At 42.3% G+C, this 27,196-nt stretch overlaps 1 protein-coding gene across 2 annotated transcripts in view; it reads left to right on the forward strand.

The window, feature by feature from the left end:
* The window catches only part of pgm1 (phosphoglucomutase 1), a 63,039-nt gene extending 36,478 nt beyond the window's left edge, over window positions 1-26,561 (forward strand). For both annotated transcript variants that reach the window (XM_078218407.1, XM_078218406.1), the window contains exons 5-11: window positions 2,321-2,511; window positions 2,733-2,887; window positions 6,757-6,872; window positions 11,243-11,378; window positions 17,715-17,901; window positions 20,982-21,116; window positions 25,366-26,561. In XM_078218407.1, coding sequence (XP_078074533.1) covers window positions 2,321-2,511; window positions 2,733-2,887; window positions 6,757-6,872; window positions 11,243-11,378; window positions 17,715-17,901; window positions 20,982-21,116; window positions 25,366-25,455 — 1,010 coding nt within the window. In that variant the 3' untranslated portion in view covers window positions 25,456-26,561. The remainder of the gene's footprint in view (window positions 1-2,320; window positions 2,512-2,732; window positions 2,888-6,756; window positions 6,873-11,242; window positions 11,379-17,714; window positions 17,902-20,981; window positions 21,117-25,365) is intronic.
* Window positions 26,562-27,196: the final 635 nt, after the last annotated feature.

Raw genomic sequence — 27,196 nt, forward strand, 5'->3', positions numbered from 1 at the left:
GAAGTGGCGGCCATAAACGTTTTGTTGGAATTCCTTGACAGCATAAATGAATGCCAGACACACACTATCAATTAATATTTCCTTTTGGCATCTGACAAGATCCTTGAAGCAAAAGCGATAGATTGGCTGCTCCATGCCATCCTCCATCTTATGGGAAAATACGACTCCTACATCAAAATGGATGATTGTAGGGCCTGTTTCACTTGGTCAAAGGCTTTTCTCTGAGAATCTTCCCATTGCCAACATTGATTTTTTTTGAAAGTCGGTGCAAGGGTGCAAAAATGGTAGAAAAGTTTGGCAAAAGGCAGCCTTAGTAGTTGACCATCCCTAAAAAAATACATTACTAAGACATCACGACAACTCTTGGGATCCCTTGTGGAAGACTTTCCATGGTGCACTGAAAGATAGCACATGCAGATGAAATACCGAAGGGTAACCTCATATTGGAATAAAACCTTGTGTGTATTAATGGTGACAAATTTTCTCGTGTCTTCCTTCAGCTCAAGCTGCTGGTGCGCATGACTTGAGTCCAATTTTGCATACTTGAGGCCTCCTGCCAGTTTAACATAAATGTCTTCTATCTTGGGGATAGCATACCTATCTATTTGGGTAGCCCTGTTCATGGTCAACTTGTAATCGCCACAAATCCTCACTGTGCGGTTTGGCCTTAACATTGGGACTATTGGTGCAGTTCACTCAGAGAATTGTAAGAGCTTAATTATCCCTTGGCCTTCCAATCATTTCAACTCTTCTTCAGCTTTTTGATGTAGGGCATAAGGGACAAGCGGAGCTCTAAAAAACATTGGCATAAGGCTAGGCCTCTGTCATTTTACTATCATCAGGGGTAGCTGGGCAGACTGGTGCCGATATGACACAGGTGTTGATGTCATGCCCATTATCTTCAGTGCCTCCTCCGTATAGGTTGCCAACTTGGCCGTTGTAGTACTAAGCTTCAGGGGTTGAAAACCTCCAGTGCAGAAGGAGGCCATTTGACCCATTGTGTCTGCACTGACTCTCCGACAGAGCATCCTACCCAGGCCCTATCCCGTAACCCCACAAAATTACCCTCCTAATTTCCCTAGCCTATGCATCTTGGGGCACTAAGGGACAATTTAGGATGGCCAGTCCACCTAACCTGCACATCTTTGAACTATGGGAGGAAACCGGGGCACCCGGAGAAAACACACGCAGATACGGGGCAAATGTGCAAACTCCATATAGACAGTTAACTAAGGCTGGAATTGAACCCGGGTCCCTGTGAGGTAGCGGTGCTAACCACTGTGCCGCCTCAGTGACAAATACTTGTAGGTTTGCTCTCCTAACACCATGGCTGAAGCACCTGTATCAACCTCCATCGTTTTAGATGCCGGTTAACCATAAGAATAATTTTGATGGAGTGTTTTATTTAACTTTACAATGTTGAGCCTATAAACTGTCTCCCCAGCTGAATGGAATTTATAGCACCATATAATAATGGAGGGTCGGGGATTGTAGTGGTCCATCACTAGTGCTGCTAGCTGGTCAACTAGTTTAGTATACAGTGCCTCTGGAGAAGTCGGGCTTCTTAGAGGTTAGATGTTTGTGGGCCGGAAACTGTGAGTAAAGTAACTTTTTGCTTTTCTTCGGAAGTTATTTCAGCAAAAAAGTATCGATGCCTCTCGATGTACTGACCACAATTTTCAACTTCTGGATCAAATGGATCAATTTTCCTGAATAATGGCATAGCTATTCAACTATGGTCAGTACAAATGACTCTTTGCCTTTCCTGAAGGTTTTTGGGGACTCGCCCTTCCCCCCTCTTAATGTTGGCTTTTTTGTAGGCTGATTTGTTCTCGTTGCCAGTATTGTAGCGTGAAGTAATACGGCAAGAAAGCTTTTATCACGACAGTGATTTATTGAATATAAATTATAACTATGTACAGACAAGTTCAGTACAGATACAAATCTGATCCCATTGATTCCTGGGCTCTCACTGCAGGTTCCACCTATCCCAGACCCGCGTCCTAACACTCGATAGGCTGAGGTTTGCACGCTCCATTCCGATCAGGCTCAGGAGGGTCATGTGACCCACAAACGATTGCCCCTTAAAGGGCATGCTATCACAGACAGTTTTGCATGTTCAAAAATATACAGCAGTAAATAAACAACTGCTACTACGATAGTATGTATTTTGGTAAGGTTCAAATTGGGTATTTTCTGGACCTAATTCTTGACTATTTTCTGCTGATTGAATTTAGCATTTCACTGCATTATCACTTTGTTGCCTGTGAGCTACACCTTATCATCAGAATGTTTATTTCATTCATTTTATTCCCAATAGTTATGGGCCCTTATGTTAAGAAGATTCTTTGTGAAGAGCTTGGGGCTCCTGCAAACTCGGCAGTGAACTGTGCACCACTTGAAGACTTTGGTGGACACCATCCTGATCCAAACTTAACATATGCTGCGGACCTAGTGCAGGCAATGCAAACGGGAGACTATGACTTTGGAGCTGCATTTGACGGCGATGGTGTAAGGAAAACCATTTGTCTTATCGTCTAACTCCGAGCTGTTGTATTTAACTTTTTAGGTTTCAGTGCTAGTCTAATGACCGAGTCTTTTATTAAATGTATATGAGCCGTTTGAATCAGAGTACCCATGTTCATACCAGACTGATATGATGGCTTATTTATGTTGTCAATTTTACTGAGGATAAATATTAAATCTTTTCAATTGAACTTTTTTTTTTACAGGATCGGAACATGATCCTTGGAAAACATGGATTCTTTGTAAACCCATCTGATTCAGTGGCTGTGATTGCTGCAAACATTTTCACAATTCCGTACTTTCAACAGACTGGTGTACGTGGTTTCGCTCGCAGCATGCCAACCAGTGGTGCACTTGATCGGTGGGTCTGATCTACTTGTATTCTGAAGCTCGTTAACGACAACTCCTGATTTTTTCTTTTCCTTTTGTTTTATTAAATCGAAATGTTTGCCTTTGGGACCCATTTTAAGAAAAATATATTCATGAGGACGCGGGACATTCCCCTTTGTTTGTTCCTTCCTTTTCTCATTTGACTTTTTTAAGAACAAAATTCCTTTGCTTTTGTTTACGTGACTGTGCTTTCGATCTCCACAACAGAAGAATTCTATGACCAGTTCCTCAAAATCACCTGAACAGTTATGAACCAAAATTCCCCAAACATCTTCTGTCCTCGAGTAATATCCATGTTGATAGGTTAACCATGGCCTGACAGGAGTCTAAACACGTTCACTAGTCTAATTTAGAGCAAAGCACTCTTCTTTAATGATGCTGGTAATTCAGCTCCCAAACATTATTGAGCTCAGTAATCATTCCAAGACAGTACCATCAGTGATGTTTTTGCTATCGATACTTGTTTTTTAATTGAGACAAATCAAGAGAACAAAAGGACCTTAAACAATTCTTTATAACAGTTTGATTTTTTCTTATTGAAAGTTTCTATTGAACCAGAATGTTTCCTTTCGCCACTCTAGTATTCTTTCCCATTCAACAAAAATACTTGCTGCATGTTACCACTGTTGTGTTTAAAGTGTTGCAAATCAAGAGCCTTTGCAAATACGATAGTCCTCGTAAATTTTAGTTAATGCTGCATTAGTCCTTTGCATTATATTGTGACAATAATAGTTTTAAGTTTCAGAATATTCCAAAAAATTGTGATCTGCAATATTCTACTAAATATTTTTCAAGAATGATGTTTGAACAACTAGCAGATTCCCAGCTCAGTGGAAGGTTTGTTTCCCTTCCTCAGTCTGTGTGTGTTTTCATTTCCTCAACATTGCCATCTCTTTGTATGCCTCTTTTTTCAATCAAAAGGGTTAAGATGGGCTCAATTGTGTGTCTTTAAGTAAGTACTACCTACTGGGAATTAACCCCCTTCTATGTCTCTTACCCAATACCAAAATGGAGATTATAAAGATGTTACAATGCTTAATGACCGATATGATTCAGATTCAAACTAATGTTCTGCAGCTGGCATTGGAGTTGCACATTTTAGCTTTGTCTACATACTGTGGTTGACCGTTCTTTCTATTTCCCCTCCCAACCTGTTTTTCTCTGATTTGGGATGTCAAATGACAGGGTAGGACCAGTCAGTGGGGTAGGCCTCCGACTTACAATTTTTATTTTTACTCCTATTCTTTCAAGGTATCTTCATTATCTAGAGTTGAAATAATCTCTTGGTGAGCTCCAAAATTTCTGCTAATACAGTTGAAAAACCTATTACTGGTAATATGTGAAAGATGTCTAGGGTTGCTGTTAATTTTTTGAAAATTGTTTTTCCCCGTTAATTTTCCTCCTGTATCTGAGCGCCTCGGACCTCTCCAGATCATTGCAAACAAAGTCAATACCTCATAACCATGGTACAAACCTATTTCCCATCATTGTGCTGCCTGAGTTGGATAAGTGCAGCTTTTCTCTCCCCTGCACCTGCCCCTCAGCAAAACAATCCTTCTCTACTGACTATCGCAATAATCATAGAATCCCTACAGTGTAGAAGGAGGCCATTCGGCCTACCAAGCCTGTACCGACAACAATCCCACTCGGGCCCTATCTCCGTAACCCCATGTCTTTACCCTGTTAATCCCCCTGACACTAATGGCCAATCAACCTAACCATCTTTGGACTATGGGAGGAAACCAGAGCACCCGGAGGAAACTCCCAAAGACACTGGGAGAACAGATAGCACCCGAGGCCGGAATTGAACGCCGGTCCCTGGCACTGAGGCAGTAGTGCGTGCCACTGATCTGCCCTTTTTGTATGTGCACATAATCCACCTATTTAATGGTGTGCTGATTGGGAGACAAACAATGATAAAATACATAAATTGCAAGTACTATCAGCCTTCCTCTCCTCTAGCATCATAACTCACCTCTTGAAGAGCATAAGTAACTGTTTCCACATTGGAAACCAGTTCCTTAAACTTCTCTCCCTGGTGTGCTCTACCCTCTCCCACCCAACAACAAATGCAGGCAGCTCATGGATTTCTGTACCACTGAGATAGTGGTAATCTGTTCAATGATTCTGCTGGATCCCTCCTTTCTCTTGCCCACTGAGACAAACCTACTCAAAGACTCCCTACACTCTGTCCCTGAAGCCACACCTTTGTCTAGTTTTGTTTCTTTCTCCTTCATGCCATCTTATCTCATTTTGTCCATGAAACCCACCTCCCGTTCTCTTGATCCCATTCACACTAAACTTCTAATCACTCAACCTCCCTGATGGCCATACATTTTTTATTACATTCAGGAGAAACATCATTACCCAGAGAATGGCAAGAATGCCAAACTTGCTGCCTCAGGGAATAGTTGAGGTGGATAAATGGGTGCATTTAAGGGAAAGCTAGATAAACACGAGGGGAAAAAGCAATGGGAAGGACATGTAAATAGAGGGGTAGGAGAGGCATATGTGGGGCATAAACACCAGTATGGGACAGTTGGGCAGAATAACCTGTTTGTGTTGTAAATCTTCTATTCTATTGTAACCTTCCTGTCAAAATCCCTGTCAGTACCCTATCCTCAAAATACCCTCCCTCAACCCACTGACCCCATAGAGCCATAGAGCTTTACAGCACAGAAAGAGGCCCATCATGACCTTGCAAAATATCATGCCATCTTCAACTTACCTTTCTTTCCAAAGTTGTTGAACATACTTTTGCCTTCCAAATCCATGTGCATGTTTACTATAAGTCCATATTTGAATCTCTCCAATTGTCCCCACCACAGCACTGAAAATGTTCTAATCAAAGTTGCAAATAACTGTGACCTTTGTATACTATTTACCCTGCCATAACCTTCTTGACCTTTCTGCTACCGTTGACATAAATCATAGAGGTTTACAGCATGGAAACAGGCCCTCCGACCCAACTTGTTCATGCCGCCCAGTTTTTACCACTAAGCTAGTCCCGATTGCCTGCATTTGGCCCATATCCCTCTATACCCATCTTACCCATGTAACTGTCTAAATGCTTTTTAAAAGACAAAATTGTACCCGCCTCTACTACTACCTCTGGCAGCTTGTTCCAGACACTCGCCACCCTCGAGTGAAGAAAATGCCCCTCTGGACCTGTTAGTATCTCTCCCCCTCACCTTAAACTGTGCCCTCTAGTTTTAGACTCCTGCTCCACTGCCTTTACCCCATGGACCATTTCAGTGAGCTGCTGTCACTTGGTTCCACTCTTGCCTATCTAATAAGGAATGCATTTTGGGGCGGCACAGTGGTTAGCATTGCTGCCTCACAGCACCAGGGAACCCGGGTTCAATTCCGGCCTCGGGTAACTGTCTATGTGGAGTTCTCCCCATGTCTGCATGGGTTTCCCCTGGATGCTCCGGTTTCCTCCCACAGTCCAAGATGTGCAGGTTAGGTTGATTGGCCAGACTAAATTGACCCTAGTTTTAGGGGGATCAGCAGAGTAAATATGTGGGGTTATGGAAATGGGGCATGGGTGGGATTGTGGTCGGTGCAGACTCGATGGGCTGAATGGCCTCCTTCTGCACTGTAGGTATTCTATGATTCCAGTATTGGCTTTTTTCCTGATCCCACACCATTACCCCTGGAGCCTCCCAAGGATCCATCTTTGACACCCTCCTCATTCCATTCTACTTATTTCCCTTTCCTGACAGGATCTGCAGACATGAGGTCAATTTCCATAATTCATAATGGGTATGTTTTCTGCGTGGCTTTTTTTCCAAGTTGAACAGCATTGAAAACTTGACTTTTTAACTTCTCTCTTTGAAGGGTTGCTAAGGCTACAAAAATAGCCTTGTATGAGACCCCCACTGGCTGGAAGTTCTTTGGAAACCTGATGGATGCCAACAAACTTTCCCTTTGTGGAGAAGAAAGCTTTGGTACCGGTAAGGTGTTTTGTTTCATGTTTGGGGGATGAAAGGGATATTTTTATTTTGGTTGAGAGATGGCTTCTAAATTTCTGTATAGTTAAACTTTTATCTGTTACCCCAAAGACATTTTTTTAAAATAAATGTGAAGTCTGAAACTGTGTAATGACTGTGTGCTACTAGACCCTGGAAACATGCTCATATTTGAACTTGGTTGGCACAGGATGATGTAGAAACCCATTGTAGCAGGTATGCTCCCATATATGCTGGAGGCAGCAGTCTCTTCTGTTCTATCATCATAAACTCCTCTCTCCAAAATCTCCAGCTAGCTGAATCCAGCATTGGTTCACCTCAAGAAATACTCTTCTGTTCAAAATGTTTTTTTTCCCTCTTGAGAGCCCACTTACCGGACCCGATTTTACCAAACCTTGCGTGAAATTGCAGTAAAGTTGGGCGTCGGGCCTTTAACGTGATCTGCACCCGAATCCGAGCAGATCGTGCCTTTACCAACACCCGATTTGGGCACGGGTCCGGCGCGCGCCCGAATCGGGCAGCCCGATGATTTAAATGCACTAGCATGCATTTAAGTCGACTTAATGAACCGCGCGCCCAACTCTACCGTCAAATCCCACTTTACCGTGGGGGCGCGGTGTGATGTATCATCCCATGGGGGGAGGAGAGGGGGTGTGACGTCTCATCCCCTGGGGGGGGTGGGAGGGGAGGGGAGGGGGTGTGATGTATCATCCCCTGGGGGGGGAGGGTGTGACATCTCATCCTCTGGCTGGGGGTTTCCGCTACCTGTCTGCGGCCGATCCCTCCTGGCACCATCACTGGTACACTATCAGCCACAGCCATCTCTCCCGCTCTCTTGCCTCTGCAGGGAAGAGTAATCTGTGGCTGGTAGTGGAACCCCCCCTGACCAGAGGATGATACGTCACACCCCCTCTCCTCCCCCTCCCCAAGGGGATGATCGGTTATACACACACACACACACACACACACACACACACACACACACACACACACACACACACACACACACACACACCCCCCCCCCCCACCTGACCAGAGGATGACCGTCAGAGAGCCGCTGTCTGCTTTTTTTTTCTGCGCCTAGGCGCGCTGTCAGATTTTTTTCGAACTGCTCATGCGCAGTTCAGAGCTCCGATCGGTCCGCCAGCGCTAAGCCCCGCACACAGCGCGGATCGGGCCGGAGCTGGCAAAACGCGTATGGGCGCGCTGGAAAGAGGATTCCAGGCGCGGATCTATTTGACGCCCAGATTCAGCACTTAGGCTCAAAATGGTAAAATTCCTCCCACTATATTTCTTGTCAAATCATTTATTCAATTGTCATCGGCAAGGGACAGATATTCAAGGTAATCCCTCCTATTTCAGTCAGAAACATGTGAAGTCATCTTGTAGCTCTTCACTTCTTAGGACATCCTGTTTAACTGTCAGGCAGTTGGTTTACATATGGGTTATGAGGTCACTACCATCTTGAACAGGATTAGCAACGTCTTGTTTCAGTGCCTGTGCTAAAGATATGCCTTTGGCAGAGGCAACAGCCTCTGCTGGCTGGTGTTTATCAGCCCAGAAATCGATGGAATCTTTCTTTATAAGAGAGATATTCCTATAATATTCAACAAATTTCTCAGGATTTTATGAAGCTATTATAAAGTTTTAATGTTTATTTATTCATGTCACAAGTAGGCTTACATTAACACTACAATGAAGTTATTCTGAAAATCCCCTCTGACGCCTGTTCGGGTACACTGAGTGAGAATTTAGTATGGTCAATGCACCTAACCAGCACGTCTTTCCGATTGTGGAAGGAAACTGGAGCACCCGGAGGAAACCCACGCAGACATGTGGAAAGTGTGCAGACTCCACACAGACTGTGACCCAAGCCAGGAATTGAACTCGGGTCCCTGGCGCTGTGAGGCAGCACTGCTAACCACTGTGCCACCGTGGCACCCCCAACAGTGATTAATTACAGTTTTTAGTTAGCACTCACTGTCTATGGAAGTATGCCATTTTGGTCAGGTTACTGAAGGTGCTTGGCACCTTTGGAATTGTGCCCATGCAACGAGACATGATTGAAAACAAGAATAATCATATGGCGGTAGATAAGTCACTTTGTATCCCTTTAACATTGTCGATGTACATGCATAGTAAGAGCCTTACAGCAGTGTGGTACATCAAAAATATTCCTGTATTTGATCAATTATTTTCAATTTGAATCTGATTGTAGAGTATCTCACCTGATCATGCAGTTAATTTTGCTTTGATTTTTATGATGCAGTACTTGCAATCGCATGTAATATAGCAAGGTACTGCCTTATTTTTTCCTCTAACAGTCTATATTGTTCTTCACCATGAGCACATTCAGTCTTTGGCCTGGGATAATATAAGCTGAAAATTTTGAGGCGGGCACTGGCAGTGTTTTTTGAGGTCAGTGAAGAGAAGCTCCATTCTGTTAGGTGATACAAGAGGTGATGGGATTACTCAATGCTCATTTTCCTCTATTGAGAGCAATTGGGTAGTGGTTGGCAGTGGGATTTTGTGTGGGAATTCAGTGTACTATCACAGCTGAGAAATAAAATAGCTATGTGGAGCTGGAACAGATATGGTAAAGATTGAATTTATTTTCAGAAAAGATCTGATGCACAGAAACTCAGTGTATCTTTAATATGTATAGTGTGGTTGTGAACGATTAAGAAATTGTGTAAGCTAATCAATTATTCTTATTGATCAATTGTTAATGCAATCACTTAGCATGGCACTAAGTCATAATGAGTAGAAGGTTGTAAGTTTGTAACCTGGCCTGTTCTCACCTTGGGTAGGATAGTAGTCTGGAGCTCTATCATTTGTTCAATGCCCTTGGGCAAGAAGAAGGGACAAATCAATTGGGGTTTTGACCCTTGATCAGTATTTAGAAATCACTGCTGGAAAATGGATGTGTTTGGGCTCATAGAGCCATATCCACCATAAATCCTGTTTGAAATCTTCACTAATGGGCTTCACAGAACAATTTATTGATATATGTTTAATGAAAGATTACGTTTTACTACTGGTCTTTAAAGCCAAGCCATTTGGGACCAATTTTAAAAGCTTAACGTTATAATATATCATTGTAAATTAAGCAATGTATTAAGATTAAATCCATATCCTTAATTTTACTTGCATGATCTAAATTTGGGATTTGATCCATTCATATCAAATTGCTCTTGTTTCCTTTGTTTTAATTAAAGCAGCTCATCAGCCAGCAACCTAACGATCAAACAATGGGTGTGCTGTTTCCATAGAAAGGTGGGGGGGGTGCGGGGACTCGCCACCTTTGTTCCATTCACCTCAGCTAGCATCAGTCCTGAATTGGCTTCGTAGTCAGCTTAGTTGTTGAGACTCAGTAGAACAGATCCCTCCAGTTAAGTAAAGCATCATTTAACAACTTGGGCCTTTCTTCAGAAGGGGTAATGAAAGATGAAAATGATTTAATAGAGTCAGGAAAAATGGGACAAGAAACAGGAAAATATGGGCAAATGAAGAAGTAGTGTTGGTTAGATCATAGAATCATAAAATTATACAGCATAGAAGGTAGCCATTCAGCCCATTGTGCCTGTGCCAGAGATGCTGTAAGAGAATAGAAAGAAATGTTAAAGAAATTAATGGTACAACTCAAAACATTAACTTAACTGTTCACTGATCCTGACTGAACTCTTGTGTATTATCAGAATTTTCTGTTTTTGTTTAAGATTTTAATTTTTTCTTCCTTTTAATTGTCTTGGATGATATTACTTAATGCTGATTGGCTTAATATTGACTGACATGTCTATCTTAAATGTATATTTAAGCTTTCTTTTGATATTGCTTTCGAATTGTACTTGTATGTTGATCCTTTTTTAATTTAAGTGTTTTTTTTCTCTGTTTACTCTACTAATTCTTGAAAATATTGTTATGTAAGAAAAAATTGCAAAGTTTCATTAAAACCCTTGAGTTGGTATCTTTTCCAATAGGTACCAAGCTAGTACCAGTCACATGTTCAATTGCTGATCTCTGAGTTACCTGATTTAATTCTTCAAAATATTTGGTCTTTGAAGGCGAAATCCAGCCATTGTTTCCAATCTGGATTGTTATCCAGTGAAATAGGAAACATTTTTAAGGGCATTGTTGGAATACAGTAAAAGGAATTCCATATTTTGAGCATTGAACATTCCCAGAGTTGTTTAAATGCAAAGTAGAGAAAACTTTCCTTTAATCAAATCTTCCTTGATAGTGCTTGATGATGACATTATTGTGTTTATTGTGCCAGCATTTTGTCACCATAATAGTTGCAAGGTTTTGTTTAATTGAAATTTTGGTACATAATAACTTATGTTATCTTTTTTAAGGGTCTGACCATATTCGTGAAAAAGATGGTCTGTGGGCCGTGCTTGCCTGGCTGTCCATTATTGCCAAACGCAAACAAAGTGTGGAAGCAATCATGCAGGACCACTGGCAGAAATTTGGTCGCAATTTTTTCACCAGGTTAGATCATTTCTTTCAAGAAACATTGTCTGCCTTTCACAGAGTTTCAAACAAAAGTGAATAGATATGTGCCATATCTGTTTTGATTTAGCAGCGGCGCTAGCTAAAGGGTAGGATTCGAGAACCGTGGATAACCAGGGAAATTGAGGGACTGGTCAAAAAGAAAAGAGAGGCATATGTTGGGTTCAGGCAGCTAAAAACGGAGGGAGCTCTGGAGGAGTACAAAGAAAGTAGGAAAGAACTCAAACGGGGAATTAGAAGAGCAAAAAGGGGTCACGAAATGTTCTTGGCAGACAGGATTAAGGAGAATCCCAAGGCATTTTATTCATACGTTAGGAACAAAAGGGTTGTCGGGAAAAAATCGGACCTCTCAGGGACAAAGTGGGGAATTATGCTTGGAGCCCAAAGAAGTAGGGGAGATCCTAAATGAATACTTTGCGTCGGTATTCACAAAGGAGAGGGATGTGTTGACTGGGAGTGTCTCGGAGGGGAGTGTTGAACCGTTGGAGAAAATCTCCATTACAAAGGAGGAAGTGTTAGGTTTGTTAGAGAATATAAAGACTGACAAATCCCCAGGGCCTGATGGAATCTATCCAAGGCTGCTCAGGGAGACGAGAGATGAAATCGCTGGGCCTCTGACGCAAATCTTTGTCTCGTCACTGGACGCAGGTGAGGTCCCAGAGGATTGGAGGATAGCTAATGTGGTCCCGTTATTTAAGAAGGATAGGAAGGATAACCCGGGTAATTATAGGCCAGTGAGCTTGACGTCCGTGGTGGGGAAGTTGTTGGAGAAGATTCTTAGAGATAGGATGTATGCGCATTTAGAAAGGAATAAACTCATTAACGATAGTCAGCATGGTTTTGTGAGAGGGAGGTCATGCCTCACTAACCTGGTGGAGTTTTTTGAAGAAGTGACTAGAATGGTTGACGAGGGAAGGGCCGTGGATGTCGTCTATATGGACTTTAGTAAAGCGTTTGACAAAGTCCCTCATGGTAGGCTGGTGAAAAAGGTTGGATCTCATGGGAGAAAGGGGGAGGTGGCTAGATGGGTGGAGAACTGGCTTGGTCACAGAAGACAGAGGGTGGTAGTGGAAGGGTCTTTTTCCGGCTGGAGGCCTGTGACTAGTGGTGTTCCGCAGGGCTCTATATTGGGATCTCTGCTGTTTGTGATTTATGTAAACGATCTGGAAGAAGGTGTAACTGGGGTGATCAGTAAGTTTGCGGACGACACAAAATTGGCAGGACTTGCAGATAGTGAGGAGCATTGTCAGAAGCTACAGAAGGATATAGGTAGGCTGGAAATTTGGGCAAAGAAATGGCAGATGGCGTTCAATCCTGATAAATGCGAAGTGATGCATTTTGGTAGAAATAATGTAGGGAGGAGCTATACGATAAATGGCAGAACCATAAAGGGTGTAGATACGCAGAGGGACCTGGGTGTGCAAGTCCACAGATCCTTGAAGGTGAAGTCACAGGTGGAGAAGGTGGTGAAGAAGGCATATGGCATGCTTGCCTTTTATAGGACGGGGCATAGAGTATAAAAGTTGGGGTCTGATGTTGCAGATGTATAGAACGTTGGTTCGGCCGCATTTGGAATACTGCGTCCAGTTCTGGTCGCCACACTACCAGAAGGACGTGGAGGCTTTGGAGAGAGTACAGAGGAGGTTTACCAGAATGTTGCCTGGTATGGAGGGGCTTAGTTATGAGGAGAGATTGGGTAAACTGGGGTTGTTCTCCCTGGAAAGACGGAGGATGAGGGGAGACTTAATAGAGGTGTATAAAATTATGAAAGGCATAGATAGGGTGAACGGTGAGAAGCTTTTCCCCAGGTCGGTGGTGACGTTCACGAGGGGTCATAGGTTCAAGGTGAAGGGGGGGGAGGTTTAACACAGATATCAGAAGGACATATTTTACACAGAGGGTGGTGGGGGCCTGGAATGCGCTGCCAGGCAAGGTGGTGGAGGCAGACACACTGGGAACGTTTAAGACTTATCTGGAGCGTCATATGAACGGAGTGGGAATGGAGGGATACAAAAGAATGGTCTAGTTTGGACCAGGGAGCGGCGCGGGCTTGGAGGGCCGAAGGGCCTGTTCCTGTGCTGTATTGTTCTTTGTTCTTTGTAGCCACAGGTGCAAATCCCGTAATGGCCAATAAATATCACGTGAGGTCAAAAACGGGATTGTGTTAGTGATAATCCTGAACGCAATCGCCCCCCGGAAGATGATGCGGAAAGTTCATGCCCATGAAGGCATGAACCTGATTATTAGCAATTTTTTAAATAATGTGTAAACATGATTAGCAGGTTTAAATCTGATTAGAGGACTTCCGCCCTCACTGTATGTTCCCACGCATCCGGTGTGACGTCATACCAGCTGAATAACTTCTGATTTTCATAAACGAAAACCAGTCCTGTTGACCACACTGGGGACACAGTGATGTATAGCCCCAGGATGTTGTGGGTCATGGCCAGGCAATACCCTGACTCGCCCCAGATGTTTGTGGGCCAGAGACTGTAAAGAGGGTGGGGGCAGTGCTAGTCATGAGGGGAACCACCCTGATGCCTGTGAAGGGAGGGGGTGGTGTCTTTAACTTAACTGTTTGAGATCGGGGCGCCCTTCAGAATCATGGCATTGCTAGTGTGTTTAGACCCCCGTCTCTCCAGCTGGCTGTGTGATCCTCACCAGCTCTTTGAAATTGCACAGAGTGCTGTTAAATTAGGCCAGAAAAGGTGTCTGTGAAGCCAGTGAATTTCACACAGCTTTTCCCGTCTGATCCAACACTGATCCCAACACTGCAATTTTGGGAAAATTGCATGCCATCACTTTCATTTGTCAGGATGTTTTCCCAATTTATTTTGTGGAGTGATGTTAGAAGTCCTAAATAAAATGAACATACAAATAAATGGCAAGAAACAGACCAGATCTGATCTGGTTAGCTATGTCGTAGCAAAGTAACATGACTCCCAATACTTCCCATCCACTAGTCTTCTTTGAAGAGCAACAAACCTGATTTAAAAATAATCAAGCTAATTCAAGTGGGAAAGAATCTGGGGAAATTTTCTCTAACTCCAAAGGCAAAAGCAAGAGGTCCAGGTGATAATGATAAGGTACAATACCCAACATCTCTTCTACGTTTTTTTAAGGAGCGGCTTGACAAATACATGACTAGGATGGGAATAGAGGGATATGGTCCCCGGAAAAGTAGGGGGTTTTAATTCAGTCAGGCAGCATGATTGGTGCAGGCATAGAGGGCCAAAGGGCCTGTTCCTGTGCTGTAAAGGGTGGCACAGTGGTTAGCACTGCTGCTGCACTGCGCCAGGGACCTGGGCTCGATTCCCAGCTTGGGTCACTGTCTATGTGGAGTTCTCACATTCTCCCTGTAGCTGCGTGGGTTTCCTCGGGTGCTCCAGTTTCCTCCCGCAGTCCGAAAGACGTGCTGGTTAGGTGCACTGGCCATGCTAAATTCTCCCTCAGTGTACCTGAACAGGCATCGGAGTGCAGCAACTAGGGGATTTTCACAGTAACTTCATTGCAGTGTTAATGTAAGCCAACTTGTGACTAATAAATAAGCTTTAACGTTACTTTAAATTTTCTTTGTTCTTTGCTCTTTTGTTCGCGTTGTATCCAAGTCTTGCCAGAGTTTGTCCATCTCCATTTTGATTTGCTGGTGGCTTTTTCAAAAGGTCAAAAGAAAAACCTCTTGACATCTAAGCTAGTTCTCTGCTGCAACATCATTCACCATGTGAAAGGACCAGAAGTGGACACTATAGTGCTTTATATTCGCTAGATGTTAATACCCTGTATGCTTTTGCTGTAGGTGTTTGATGCTGGTCATTAACTAGTAATGATGTTTGGCACTTTGATTTGATTTATTATTGTCACATGTATTAACATACAGTGAAAAGTATTGTTTCTTGCGCGCTATACAATCAAAGCATACTGTTCAAAGAGAAGGAAACTAGTGAGTGCAGAACGTAGTGTTACAGTCATAGCTAGGGTGGAGAGAAAGATCAACTTAATGCAAGGCAAGTCCATTCAAAAATCTGACAGCAGCAGGGAAGAAGCTGTTCTTGGGTTGGTTGGTACGTGACCTCAGACTTTTGTATCTTTATCCCGAAGGAAGGTGGTGGAAGAGAGAATGTCCGGGGTGCGTGGGGACCTTAATTATGCTGGCTGCTTTGCCGAGGCAGCAGGAAGTGTAGACAAAGTCAATGGATGGGAGACTGGTTTGGTGATGGATTGGGCTACATTCACGACCTTTTGTGGTTCCTTGCAGTATCACATATAGGACTGGATTTTATCAGCCCTCTAAGGATGAGTTGGGAAATGGGAAGGCTGACAAAATAGTGTATGAAGGCCATGGTGGTAACTTTAAATGTCATTTGCTGCACAAATCCCCATTCTTCCATTGAATCTGGACAGTATTATCATCCAGCCTTCTGAAAGATTCAAATGCCAGAACTTTTCTGTAATCCACAAACTCGGGTTAGTACATGAAAAGCATTCATCAAGACCATTGATGTATATTGCAAAGGATAATGGCCCGAGAAGTTATCCCTGCTGGGCTCTAGTGATCACCATATCACTAATGTCCTTTCAACAAAAACGCATTAGTTTCCTTTCCATCGCACGATCTGCCCTCCAAACTTGCATATCGGTCCATTATGAGACCCCCCATAATGCTGGAAATTGAAGCAAGAGTAGAAAATAGTGAAAAACACAACAGCTCAGTTAGCCTCTAAATTAGAAAGATACATCAATATTCCAGAAAGAACCTTTTGAGAATTCTGATTTGACAGAAAAGCATACCTGAAATGCTGGACTGTGTATCTGTCTCAAATTCTGATTAATCTTCAGCATATTTCCAGCAATTTCTGTGTATTCAGTTGCTGAAAGATCCTACTTCATAAAATGTTTTGACAGCCACACTATTTGCTACCTGGAAGATTTTATGTTGCAGCAGATGCTGTACATGCAAACTATTGAAATGTGATTTTAAATGAGCTGCTTGTTTTGTATAATATACGTCTATAGCACAAGAAATCATGTACTAATGGGGAATTGTTCTGTTTTGCTTTGTTTTTAAAAAAAAGAGTTTTTATACAGAGTTTAAATGATTTATATTCTGTTGTTTAGTGATTTTGTACTCCATCACAATCTTGTGAGTCACTTCACAGTTCCTTTGATATTTGCATAAATGGCTATTCATTAAGTTTAAAAACATTATGTTTCAGAGATGATGGGTTATTCAAGATGAAAATCTCCTAATGGATATCAGTCATAAATGCCTGCGCTCGGCACTTGGGTTATAATATTTATTTTAACCACATTTTCCATCTCTGTTCATCTTTCATCAATAGTATGATGAACTATGATAAATGAGTTGGGAGATCCCAAATTGTGTAGTTTTCACTTGACCTATTGGCTTGATTTGTAATTTATTCTTTATTTAAAAACTTCAGATATTCATTGGGGAAGCTCTGGATTACAACTGAATTATCAAGATCTTGTCTGATCCAAATGTGTTTGAACTGTCCAGATGTTGGTGTGTAAAATGCATGACATGGTTTGGTTCTAAGCCATACAGACTAGAAAGTACCAAATTGAGGTCAGTTTAAATTTATTTTCCACTCTAGTTGACATCAATTTGGACTCCAGAAATAGGTCTTAAGTGTCCTGTATAGATGGCGAAAAAAAACACAGCTAGAGTCCTTGTTTCTATCCAGTCAGCCCTGTTGAGAAAATGTTCAGGTACAAATTTTGAATCGGGCTGGATTGGGGTTAGTTGGGAAAACCCTCCAGAATCAAACATTTTACAAGGCAATTTAACATATGAAGAATAACTTGAAGGAGGCATCAGAAAGTTGCCTCTTGACACAAATCAACACTCCAGAAGTGACATGGAGAAAAGGAAATGCAATTGTGTTTAGGGAACATCAAATTCAACTGAAATGTCGGTAATTGGCTTCCAAGTCTGTGCTGATGTCCTTGTCCACATGAGTCAGCTGGTCAAGTCCCACTCTCCTGCTCACATTCCACACCTTTTAAATGTGCTTCATGTTCAAGCAACTGTATTAACTCCCCTTTAAAAGAACTACAAACTCTCCTCCAGTAATGATTTGTGGCAGAGAATTATGCATTTTAACCATGCTGATTATGAAGATCTTTTTCTAACCTTCCTTGAATTCCTTTTTGTTATCTTAAAATTGCAGCTTGTAATTGCTATCTTGGAAATAATCATATTTACATTCCTAATCTTGAAGACCTCTATCAGATCATTTCTTAATCTTCTTGGCTGCATGCAGATTGTTCACACTGATGTTTTTTCTATGGCAGGTATGACTATGAAGAAGTGGATGCTGCAGCAGGGGCTAAAATAGTGAAGGATCTGGAGACTATAATGTCAGATCGCGCTTTTGTTGGCCACAAATTCACTGTTTGTGAGGGAGAAGAATACATTGTGGACAAAGCTGATAATTTTGAATACTGTGACCCTGTCGATGGCAGTATCTCAAGAAACCAGGTAAATGATTGGTGTTGCAAGTGCACAATATCCAATTCATTAGTTAATGCAATAATTTCTATTTTTGTCAGTATAATTTGTGAGTCACTTCAGTAACTGAAACGTGCATAAATTTAGAAGATTACACCCCAAGATAAAACTTGAAGGGAGTAAAGAAATACAGATGATGACCTATAACAATACAGTTGCTTCTGTCTTGCTTATCTTTAGAGTTGCCAGCCAGGAATATCAACATGGGGAAAAACCATAAACTGCAATACAAGGACAGATTTCCTCTTGTGATTGACTGGAAATCGGGATGCTGATTTAATTTTATAAAATATATTCAGTTAAGAGTTATGTTTGGGAAACCATGAACTTCACTTGATTAAAACTTTAGCCATTTGCGGGTCATTAATGAAAATCTCCTATTTGCTGGCTGCAAGCCTACTTTGTCAACTACATTTTGGCAGTCTTAGCGTGGTTTAAAATGGAAATAAGTCCACAGCATAAATTAGGCTAAAAATGAGCTGCTTCATTCGGAGGCCAGTGAAGTTTAGCAAAAATTGGAATTGCACAAAACTTTATTTTACACTTGACTGCTGAATCTCACTCGGAAACACTCTATCAAAATAGATGCCTGATGCGGGAATGTATTACATTTCTAACCTGTGAATATAAAGTAGCCAAAAATATATTTTGCAATGTACCAGATGCACCAACTTTTGGAATTTTACTGCTTTTCCACATTAAATATTTTTATATAACCAGTAGATTCAACAAAATTATTTATTTCTTTACATGACACCACGTGTGTGGAAAGTGCCACAGGTTTGACCAACTTATGCTCTGGGTTTCAGAGCTTGAGTGATGACTTGAGGCACTGAGGTACAGAGTTATGTGGATAGCACATTTTAGATGTGGTAACACTGCAGCTTAATGAAATGCAGTCAGAAAGGGAATGGGTGACCATCAGTCAGAAGAAGGGAGGTAGGCAGGTAGTTAGGAAGGCCCCGGAGTGTATGTCACCTGAGAACCATTTTTCTGTGTTGGAAAATGGTGAAAGCGATGGTTTCTCTGGGCAGTGCAGCCAGAGCCAAGTTCAGGGCATTGTGGTGGCTCAGCTGCGCAAGATTGGAGGAGTCGGAGTGGGAGAGCAATAGTGATAGGAGACTCAAGAGTGAGGGATGCAGACAGGCATTTCTGTGGCTGCACATGTGACTCCAGGATGGTGTGTTGCCTCCCTGGGTGCTAAAGTCAGGGATGACACTAAACGGTTGCAGGGCATTCTGAAGGGGGAGAGTGAACAGACCGAGGTTGTAGTTCACATTGGTACCAATGGCATAGGTAGAAACAGTGATGAAATCATAGAATCCTTTCAGTGCAGAAGAGACCATTTGGCCCACTGAGTCTGCACTGACTGTCTAACAGAGTAACTTACACTGGCCCTATCCCCGCAACCCCGCACATTTCCCAGGGCTAATTCCTCTAATCTACACACCTTGGGATACTTGAGGGACAAGTTAGCATGGCCAATCCACCTAACTTGCATATGTTTGGACTGTGGGAGAGGATTGGGGTTGTTTTCTTTGGAGCAGAGTTGGCTGAGAGTGTACCTGATTTGAGGTATAAAATTGAGGTGCAAAGATAGGGTGGATAGGAAGGAACTTTCCACTTTAGCAGAGGGGTCAATAACCAGGAAGCATAGATTTAAGGTAAGGAGCAGGAGATTTAGAGGGGATTTGAGTTTAAAGTTTATTTGTTAGTGTCACAAGTAGGCTTACATTATGAAGTTACTGTGAAAATCCCCTAGTCGCCACACTCGGCGCCTGTTTGGGTACACTAAGGGAGAATTTAGCATAGCCAATGCACCTAAACAGCACGTCTTTTGGACTGTGGGAAGAAACTGGAGCACCCAGAGGAAACTCACGCAAACAATGTGCAGACTCCACACAGCCAGTGACCCAAGCCGGGAATTGAACCCAGATCCTTGGCACTGTGAGGCAGCAGTGCTAACCACTGTGCCACTACCTTTTCACCCAGAGAGTGGTGGAAATCTGGAACTTACTGCCTGAAGGGGTGATGGAGGCAGGTGTCCTCACAACATTTAAAAAAATATTTAGATGAGCATTTGAAATGCCTTAGCATGGAATGCAACAAGCCAAGTACTGGAAAATGGGATTAGAATAGATTGGTCCTTGATGGCCAGCACGGACACAATGGGCCGAGGGGCCTCTTTCCATGCTGTCGAACTCTGACTTTGACAGTAGTTTGGGATTGGGTCAAACTAAGAGAACAGCTGAAAACTTGTATCTCTGTTTTAACTTTACTTCAGGTAGGGTGAACCGCCCCAGAAAATGTATTTCTTTCTTCCAGTCTCCCCCCCCCTTCCTTTACTTTTTCACTCTTCAAGGTGCTGTCTGACGCTCGGTATAATTGTACAGCTGTTTATAACTGTCTGATACCTTGCCTATGTGGCTTTTCTTCAGATATGAACCTAGATGATGAGAACAGGTTATTCTGTGGAGGACATCAACTAAAGCCTTGTATAAAAGCAAAATACTGCTGATGCTGGGAATCTGAAATTAAAAACAGGAAATGCCGGATAAATTCAGCAGGTCTGGCAGCATCTGTGAAGGGAGAAACTGTTAACGTTCATTAACTCTGTTTCTCTCTCCACAGATGCTGCCAACCTGCTGAATTTATCCAGCATTTTCTGTTTTCATAACTAAAGCCTAACCTGCACCAATCAGAAATTTATGCACACACACTTCCCAGCAGGAGCCACTGAATTGTTGCCGGGAAGGAGGTCCATCCTGTTTTTCCCCATCCTCTACTCTGAGCAGTTATAGCATCCAACGGCGAGAATCGGTTAGCTCAGCAAAGACCAGGAATTGAACCCTCAAAAACGTTCCAAATACTTTTTTGATTTCCTGCTAAAAGATGTTACAATATGTTCTACTTCTACATTTTAGGTGGAAATATACACCAGTAACCCGTAATAGCAGCACAGTGTATATATTTAGAGTGTTAGCCCATATCATTGACAGTTCACAGCATCAGTATCTCATGAATAATTCTCATAAATCATATGTTGACAGGGATTGAGAATCATTTTCACAGATGGATCACGCCTTATCTTTAGATTAAGTGGGACTGGCAGCGCTGGAGCAACCATCAGACTTTACATTGATAGCTATTATAAAGATGCTTGTAAGATCCTCAAAGATCCACAGGTAATTTTTTTAACAGCTTTTCTTAAAGTGACATTTTGTCACCATTCTGCTTTGTTGTCTTGGATTTATCCACCAAATATTGTGACCTTGTGCTTGGGGGTAGCGCTGCTCCAAAGTGGATTTGCGTGAGTTGTATGACAACTGGATGTTCATATTGATTAAATCTGAGTCAGGCTTTCCGAGTTGACCACCGAGAAAGCTGTGAATTCACTTGGACATTATGGATAAGCTGCAATGTAATTGACAAAACACTAGATTTGGTTAGAATCATAACAAATATTGACATCATTCAGTGGGAAGGTGATGATTTTGCAGAGAGCTAGTTCAAGCTCGGGGGCAGATGGTAGTGTATTAGTAATCTCACTGGACTAGTAATCCAGAAGTTCAGACTAATTCTCTGGTGACATGGGTTCAAATCCCGCCACGGCAGCTGGTGGAATTTAAATTCAATTAATGGTATGCTTCTGTGACCAGTGGGCACCATGAGCTAGAGTACATCATGGCCCTCAAAACCACATTTTTCTCAATACTTAAGGAAGTGTCCCTAGAAATAATGGATGCATTGGTGGTTATTTTCTAAGACTCTATAGACTTTGGAACAGTTTCTATGGACTGTAGGGTAGCTAATGTAACCCCACTATTTAAAAAGGGAGGTAGAGAGAAAACAGGGAGTTATAGACCAGTAAGCTTGACATCAGAAGTGGGGAAAATGCTAGAGTCTATTATCAAAGATTTTACAGCAGAGCACTTGATAAGTAATGGTGGAATTGGACACAGTCAACATGGATTTATGCAAGGGAAATCATGCTTGACAAATGTACTGAATTTCTTCAAGGGCGTAACTAGTAGACTTGATGAGGGGGAGCCAGTGGATGTGGTTTATTTGGACTTGCAGGAGGCTTTCCACAAGGGCTCACATAAGAGATTAGCTTGTAAAATTAAAGCGCATGGGATTGGGGATAGTGTATTGAGATGGATAGAAAACTGGTAGGCAGACAGGAAAAAGGGTAAGAATAAATGGATCTTTTTCCAAGTGGTGGTGGTGACTAGTGAGGTACCGCAGGAATCAGTGCTAGGACCCCAGCTATTCATAATATATTGATTTTGATGAGGGAACTAAATGTAATATCTCCAAATTTTCAAATAACACAAAGCTGGGTGAGAGGATGCTTCAGTGTACATCATGGGCTGGATTCTGTTGGCCAACAGGGGTGTTGCCCACCAGTTGGAGAGCCAGTTCGTGGTGGGGGGAAGTCCCCAACACTTGTGGGAACAGCCTATTGGAATTTGCCACCGGGCCTTTTCCCATGATGGGGGACTTCAGTCGCAGAAGTCTTCCTACAAAGAGCTGCTGGCCAATCAGAGGCCATTATTGCTGCCTGCAGGAGCAGTGGCAGCTGACAGCACTGCACCCCCCCCCCCCCCCCCCCCCCCCCACCAAAGTCTAAGATTGCAGAGGGAGCTCAGGCCACAGATGAGTTACGGCATAATGGAAATAATGTGAGGGGGGTCAGAGGCAGGGCCAGGTTTGTGGCTTTCAGCAGTCATCTTGTTGCCTGATACTGGGTCCCTTGATCGGGCACATGGTGTTAGACTACAAAGGGAATCACTCTATCTAAGCCTGCACATAAATAATGGTGCATTTAACTGGGATACCAATGGGGTCTCAATGCTGGTGTCCAGAATCACTGGAGCAAAACAACAAGACGAAAATGTGTTGCTGTGAAATGGTACATTGTATGGTGTCTGGAATTCGTTGCAGTGCTGAGGTTTTGATATCAATCAGGCCACTTCTACAGAACAACTAAGTGAAAGTCAGTCCCCATCCACGGAGAGAAATCTGAAAGAGATCCAGACCTTAGCTACGTTTGCCTCCATGCAAAAGTGTAAAATGGCCAAGACTGAAGTTGAAAGAGGAATTCAGTAGACTGGAGTCATCTTTCAATAGTCTAATCACTCGTGGCAGACCAGCAATCAACCAAATAAATTGAATACTTATCTACGCAGCCAAAATAATCAGGTACAAATGAGATAAAATCATGCTCTGGCTATATAGGCCCAGATCTTCCAGAGTTCACTAGCCAGAGACCGGACATATCCCTCAAGATGCACTACAGGACTCCTTGCGCACTGACTCCTATGGAAATTGTCTGGGAAGTTTGAACTTCCAGTGGGCATTTGCCCTACTCCCTAAGACCATTTGGAAAAAGTCTCCAACTCTGAGTTAAAGTTGGAAACTTTGGACAGTTCCGACATACTTACCTGGATAGTTACCCCAGGAGATGTTAGGCAGAAAAGTCTTCATACAGTACCTATGACCAGATGAATTAGGAATAGGAGTGGGCCACTTGGCCCCTCACGCCTCCTCCGCCATTCAATAAGATCATGGTTGATCTTCACCCCCTCATTCCTGCCTACCCCTGATAACCTTTTACCCCCTTGTTAATCAAGAATCTATCTAGCTCTGCCTTAAAAATATTCAAAGATTCTGCTTCCACTCCCTTTTGAGGAAGAGAGATCCAGAGACTCGTGACCCTCAAAGAAAACATTTCTACTCATCTCCATCTTAAATGACTGACCCCTTATTTTTACACCGTGACCTCTAGTTCTAGGTCCTCCGACAAGAGGAAACATCCACTCCACGTGTACCCTTTCAATACCCGTCAGGATCTTAAAGATTTTGATCAAATCACCTCTTACTCTTCTAAACTGGCAGGTTGGCACTGCCAGGAGCCATGTCCCTCATTGCCTGGGGGCTATACTTAACTATGCACCCCCGGCATGGTCATCACGACTGGTTTCTGTTTTTGAAGACCAGTAATGAGTCGCCGGCGTGACATCACGTCGGCAGGGTGGGACAATACAGGGAGGGTGGAAGTAGCGATATTAAGCCCTATAATTGCATTTAAATTTATTATAAAATATGTCAATAAGGCTCATGCCCTTCCTGGGCGTGAACCTGATTGTGTCATCAGAGGGGGGCGGGGGCCTGAAAGATCACAAACGGAAATCTCGCTGGCACAAATCCCGTTTTGGACCTCTCGTGAGATTAAGTGGCCATTATGGGATTTGCTGCTGCGGTTAACATGACCGCTAGATCACAGCCAAATTCTGCAACCTTTCTTAATAAGTCAACCGCTCATTCCTTAGTCTCTGAAGTGTTTCGAATGCATTTACATCTTTCCTTGGGTAAGGAGACCAGTATTATACACAATATTCCATATGTGGTCTCACCATGCCTGTACAACTGAAGCATAACCTCCCTAATTTTGTAACCAATTCCCCTCATAATAAACAGTAACATTCTATTATCTACTTAATTATTTTCTGTAGTGTGTACCAACTTTTTGTTATTCAGCTCCTGGGTAACTATACGACTGACGTCCCCCTGACTGCCCACTCCCCTCTCGACATCCTGACTGCCCTTGACCCAACCTACTCTGACATCAGCATTGAACTCCCTATTTCTCCATGCTGACCTGACCTTGCCAAGCTGCCACCCTATCCCACATCCACCCTATTTACTTACTTCAGTCACTTACCTTATCCATTCAAACCCCTCAGCTACCTTATCCTCTTGGCCATTTAGCTTTAGATTTGTGCCAGCGAGATTTCAATTTGTGATCCACCCTAACCCCTTCACCAACTCTATTCTCTCATCAACCCTATCTGCTTAGCCACATATCTAATCCACTCTACCACCTTACCTACCCTACCCCCTTACCAATTTACTCTCCATAGCTATTCAAAGAAGCTTTACGTTTAAACTCTTTACTTAACAGAATATGGTAGCCAGTAAAAGGCAGCGTGGCTTTTACGGGGATTCTCTCCGCTGATATCTCCAAGGTTTCTTATGCTGACTGAATTCTGCAGGATCCCCCAGCGGAAGACTGTACAGCAAAATCAGTAACTGGATACTTACTGTCTGATCCTGGTCGGAAATTGGAGTTCGGCAGATTTGGGCCTTGATGTTCTAGAAAGAATGTCTTGCTGATCATCAAGATCAAGCAAGTCATTTAATTCCTGCAATTTATTCAAAGCAGAGCCAGAAGCCTAATTCCAAGCACCTGTCAAAATCCTGAAAGCAGCCTCTGCAAATGGTGCATCGTTTGGGCAGGTCTGATTAGAAGAGAAAATACTCTTCAAAAAAAATGAGGCTTGGATCCTCTCGTGTGCACATGCAGAAAATAAGAAAGCCATAAAAACTTGAAAAAAAAAATCAAAAATGTAATTTCTGTTTCTTTTACAGGCAATGCTCGCCCCCCTAATAAAAATTGCCTTGAAAATTTCTCAGATTCATGAGCGAACAGGCCGCACCAAACCTACAGTGATCACTTAAAAGTCTAAATCAGAAGATAAACCATTGGAGAAGGAATTACTAAAGGAGAAAACCTGAAAAATGTGAAAAGTATTACTGTAAACTATCACTTCCTAATTTATGTTCAAATTTTCTGGATATTGTAGAGAAAAGCTATCAGAAAATATTAACATGGGTGAGAAATGTGGAATTAAAATGTAATAAAATATAAATATATATATATAATATATATTACCCCATTTGTGATATTTTGTTTCCAGCCTCTTAAATGGTTTAAATGAAAACTAAAATTAACTTTTTAGTTCGTAACTAAATATCTGTTCTCATTATCAGCACCAGTATTGTATTACAACCAGAAACATGCACAAATTAGTACTAGAAAGGACACCACACACACACTTTATTTTAAGGTGACAAGCATCAACAAAACCAGCAGCAACTTATTTTGCATGAAATAACTGCTTTTCTGTCCTGTTAATATACTCAGTGAGGTTGTTTAAGTCACAGAGTAGCCACTTGTTTGTTCAGCCAAATTCTTTTCACAGAAAGTTTGTTGACCGTGATGGTGCTTGTTCAGCAACCAGGTTCTTAATCCTATGTTTTCCTGGCCAATAGTGATAAACTCAAAGTACTTTAGTTTATAACACAAAGTACTTTAGTACATGGCAAACTTGTAAATTGCCCGGTTCATCAAGAAATGGACAAAGACACAAGACACCACTGAAATGATTACTTTATTTCTAAAGTGCAATTAAGATTCAGTCAATACCTGGACGAAGTGACATCATTTATTATCAAAAACGTTTCAATTGATCTGCAGTGAACACCAGCCATTATTCGATCTAAGTACCAGAAAGCAAATTTATTTTCACTACAGTAAGGATTGTCACACTTTAATCTGAGAATGTAACTGGTTTACTACCTTGCTATTATTTTGTTGGTAAATTCTTCACCGCATCCCCTTAAAATAAAGCATTACATTGTACCCATGCAGTGATACAGATAATTTATTTGATTGAGTACACTGCAAGTAATTCCTTTCATACTGTTTACAGAATTTGCCTTTGATTTCATTAAATTTTGCAAGGTTTGGCACTACTGAGATGGAAGTGTTGGAATAAAAGAAATCTGAGTCTTATGAATGATATTATTAAACTGTCAGCAGAATGGAGCACCTGTGTGGACGCTCTGCTTAATAAAATCTACCATATACCCAGCAGGGAGGCATATTGTGTAAATTTAAGAGTTTTTTTATAGGCTCCTCTGGGCTCCACAAGGATGGTTGGGCTGCTACCTTTCTAGGATTCTCTATTCTCCCAAAGTTCCACCCTGCCTTGAATCACAGCTATCTCCAAAATTCCATCAGTCCTTACATAGGATTAAAATAAAGTTTGGCAATATATACATGAACTCCTGCTGGATGATTTATTTTGTTGTATCTGAAAATGGTACAACACAGAAGGAGGCCATTCAGCCTTTTATGCAGTGCTGGCTTCTTAGTAGAGCTATCCTGTCCCTGAACTGTAGAACCCCATAATTATTGCTTTCCCATTCTTTGTCGTGACTCCCACCTGTATAGCTGAACCAGCCATGGTGCCATCGATTGGCTCTGGCTGGATTCCGCAGAGGAATGATCACTTTTTCACTAGTATTCAAAACAATACTACTTAGAGTGAGATACACCCTAGGGACTCCTGCACTACCTGTATGGACTTCCTTGATAGTCTGATAGTCACCCATTCCCTTTCTGCCTGCAATCTCT

The sequence above is a fragment of the Mustelus asterias genome, chromosome 8 (assembly GCF_964213995.1).
Source record: "Mustelus asterias chromosome 8, sMusAst1.hap1.1, whole genome shotgun sequence".
Classification (NCBI taxonomy): domain Eukaryota; kingdom Metazoa; phylum Chordata; class Chondrichthyes; order Carcharhiniformes; family Triakidae; genus Mustelus; species Mustelus asterias.